We start from the raw sequence: 2,511 nt of genomic DNA on the forward strand, positions 1-2,511 counted from the left end.
GCCCGTCTACACCAGCAGGATGCCCGGGGCCAGGTGCCCGGGCAGCGGCTGCACATTATTGGAGAGCTGCAGCTCCGATTGGTGCAGGGCACAGGCAGTCCCGTGACCACCACAGCTGCCCTGGGATCTCTTCAGCTTCCGCAGATCTTGGGCCAGGTGCAGGTGCAGTGTCCAGAAGGGCAGCTTCTTCTGCAGGCCACCCCGTCATTGAACTTGGAGGTGGCCCCCGACAGATGTGGCTTCCATCTCTCCTCCCTGCACTTCCCACCGGCCGCAGGCACAGCCCCACACAGCATTGCAGGTTGGTGGGCGCTCCCGCCTGGGGAAGGGGAAGCCCTCAGGATGCCCCTCTGCACAGCTCTCCTGCAGACTCTCTGACCGACCTCTCACACTGAGCTCAGTCAGACCCTTCCTCCCAGGGGCATGGCCTCTGCCACTCAGCGCAGGGCAGACACTCCCGCAGCGCGGTCCAGAGGGGACACGACTCCTCATGCAGGCTCCGGGGCTCCCTCCCTCCCGTTCCAACTTCTCCACCTTGTCACAATCCCTCCTGCTAACCCCAGGACCTGCTCTCATTCCCTACTGTGTATTTCCTCTCTCTCCCTGTAGCTAGCCTGTGAACAGAGAAGACACTGAGAGGAGCAGACATGCCAGGCCAGTGGGATCAATGTCACTGCTTCGGAGCCATCGAGCTGCAAGGACCAACACCACAGTCAAGCATGAGGCCCGCAGGCGCTGTGGCCGCGGGTGTCAGCATGTGGGTAGTGACCCAACCACATCTTTCAGGGCCTCCTGCCAATGTTCCTAGCTCTGCCTGCAAGGACGTCTTCCTCCCCACACACGCACAGGCTGCGGGAGGGGTCCTCTGAGTGCCACGGGACAGTATGCCACCGTCAGAAGGGAGGCTCTGGCACATCACCTCTGCTGCACCCACAAACACATGGCACACACACACGGTAAACACTTTTTATTTAGGAAATTAATCTTCCCTTCTGGTTCTAGCTCCTAACAGAGATCTGGGGGCGCGTGTGATCAGAAGCGCTGCTCGTGAACGGACGGGCCTCTCTGTTCCAGAGAAGGATGCTTCCTTCCAATGCAGCCACCGCACTGCAGCCACGCTCCCAACCGCAGCATCAGGGACCACCGTTATAGTCACACACACGCATTTACCTTAACCTTGTTTTAGAAATCAGCTCTTCCATGCTAAGATTTACAATAAAAATAAAATACTTTGTTCTGTAAACTATAGTAGAAAGTTTCAAAGGTTCTTAAAAACTATCTTCCATACAATGGAAAAGGCTTTGGAGCTCTTTCTGGGTGAGAGGAGACCCACACGTGCTGAGAGCAGACGCGGCGCGTTGCCGGGCGATGCTGGAAGCCCGCTGGGCTGCGAGGCCAGCAGGAAGGACGGACACAGAGCCACTTTCTTCCCTGGGCTCGAAGCCCTGCCTCCCACCCCACGAGTCCTCCCAGAAGCTTAAGGCTGTTCTGCCACTGCCTGGTCCTTGGCAGCAGCAACGAGCTCCGCGAGGGCTGGGAAGCTTTTTATGTCACTTGCTTGCAGGCCCATCTTTTGTATCTGTGGAGGAACAGGAACAAATCATGCTACTGCGGTCCAGCTGAGTGCAAAAAAGACTAACAAAAACAGAACAAAACCATCTACCTCCACCCTCCGCTGAACCAGAAACAGCTCCCTAAAGACTTGGAGGAGATTTTTTCCATTTAGAGCAAAGGACTTACGTATTGAAAGTTTTTGGGGTCGCTTAGCACGCTGAAAAGCTAGTATGCTAATTTATCTCGGTCCATCAAATTAGACTTTCACCAGAATAAAAGCCTCTTTTGTGCACTTTAAAAAAAAAATGCTAGGAAAGAAAATTCACACTGAAAGAAATAAAAACGTGAACTATTTTTTAAGTGGAGAATTTTTTAAAAAGTATTGGCCTGAGCCAATTTCTTAACATATCACCAACAACCTTTTCTTAGAATCTGGTGAGCTGCAAACACTTTGGCACAGCAACCACTGTGGACTGTCCTGGTAACCACGACATGGCACGCTGTGTTCCCACTCGGGTTTGAAAACAACCACACACATGCACATGAGCATCTGGGAAGACATACGCCCAGGAACTGTCACGTCTGTGGCCACTCTGGGGACAGAGAGAGCGGCTGCGTCTTTCTGCCCCTGCTTCCGCCTTACTCTCTTTTGCTTACGTACTTTTCGTGTTTCCATAACAAACTTTCTTGCTTGCAAAAAAAGTTTTCTCTTGTGAAATAAAGCATAAAAAATTGACTTTTGCCAGATATCTCTAAGTTCACTTCTAAACAAGAAAAACTTTGATTTTCAGTGAAGACCCTGATACATAAAATAAATTCCTGATGAGCTACAAAACCGGGCGCCTTCTGCTGGGAATTTACGATTTCCTTCTCTTTCTTTGGCAAAGGTCTTCCTTGAGGACCTGCTGCCATGTGGAAAACCTGAGCAGTTCGGAAGCCGGTTGTGAGCGTCTGAAA

The 2,511-nt window shown here is 52.1% G+C and overlaps 1 protein-coding gene across 1 annotated transcript in view; it reads right to left on the minus strand.

Annotated features, from left to right (window-relative positions):
• Nucleotides 1-952: 952 nt before the first annotated feature.
• Nucleotides 953-2,511, minus strand: part of COG2 (component of oligomeric golgi complex 2) — a 38,533-nt gene continuing 36,974 nt past the window's right edge. Inside the window, exon 17 of the mRNA XM_008591434.1 lies at nucleotides 953-1,579. Within this exon, the coding sequence (XP_008589656.1) occupies nucleotides 1,478-1,579 (102 nt within the window). The 3' untranslated portion in view covers nucleotides 953-1,477. The remainder of the gene's footprint in view (nucleotides 1,580-2,511) is intronic.

Source organism: Galeopterus variegatus, unplaced genomic scaffold (assembly GCF_000696425.1).
Source record: "Galeopterus variegatus unplaced genomic scaffold, G_variegatus-3.0.2 Scaffold6911, whole genome shotgun sequence".
Lineage (NCBI taxonomy): Eukaryota > Metazoa > Chordata > Mammalia > Dermoptera > Cynocephalidae > Galeopterus > Galeopterus variegatus.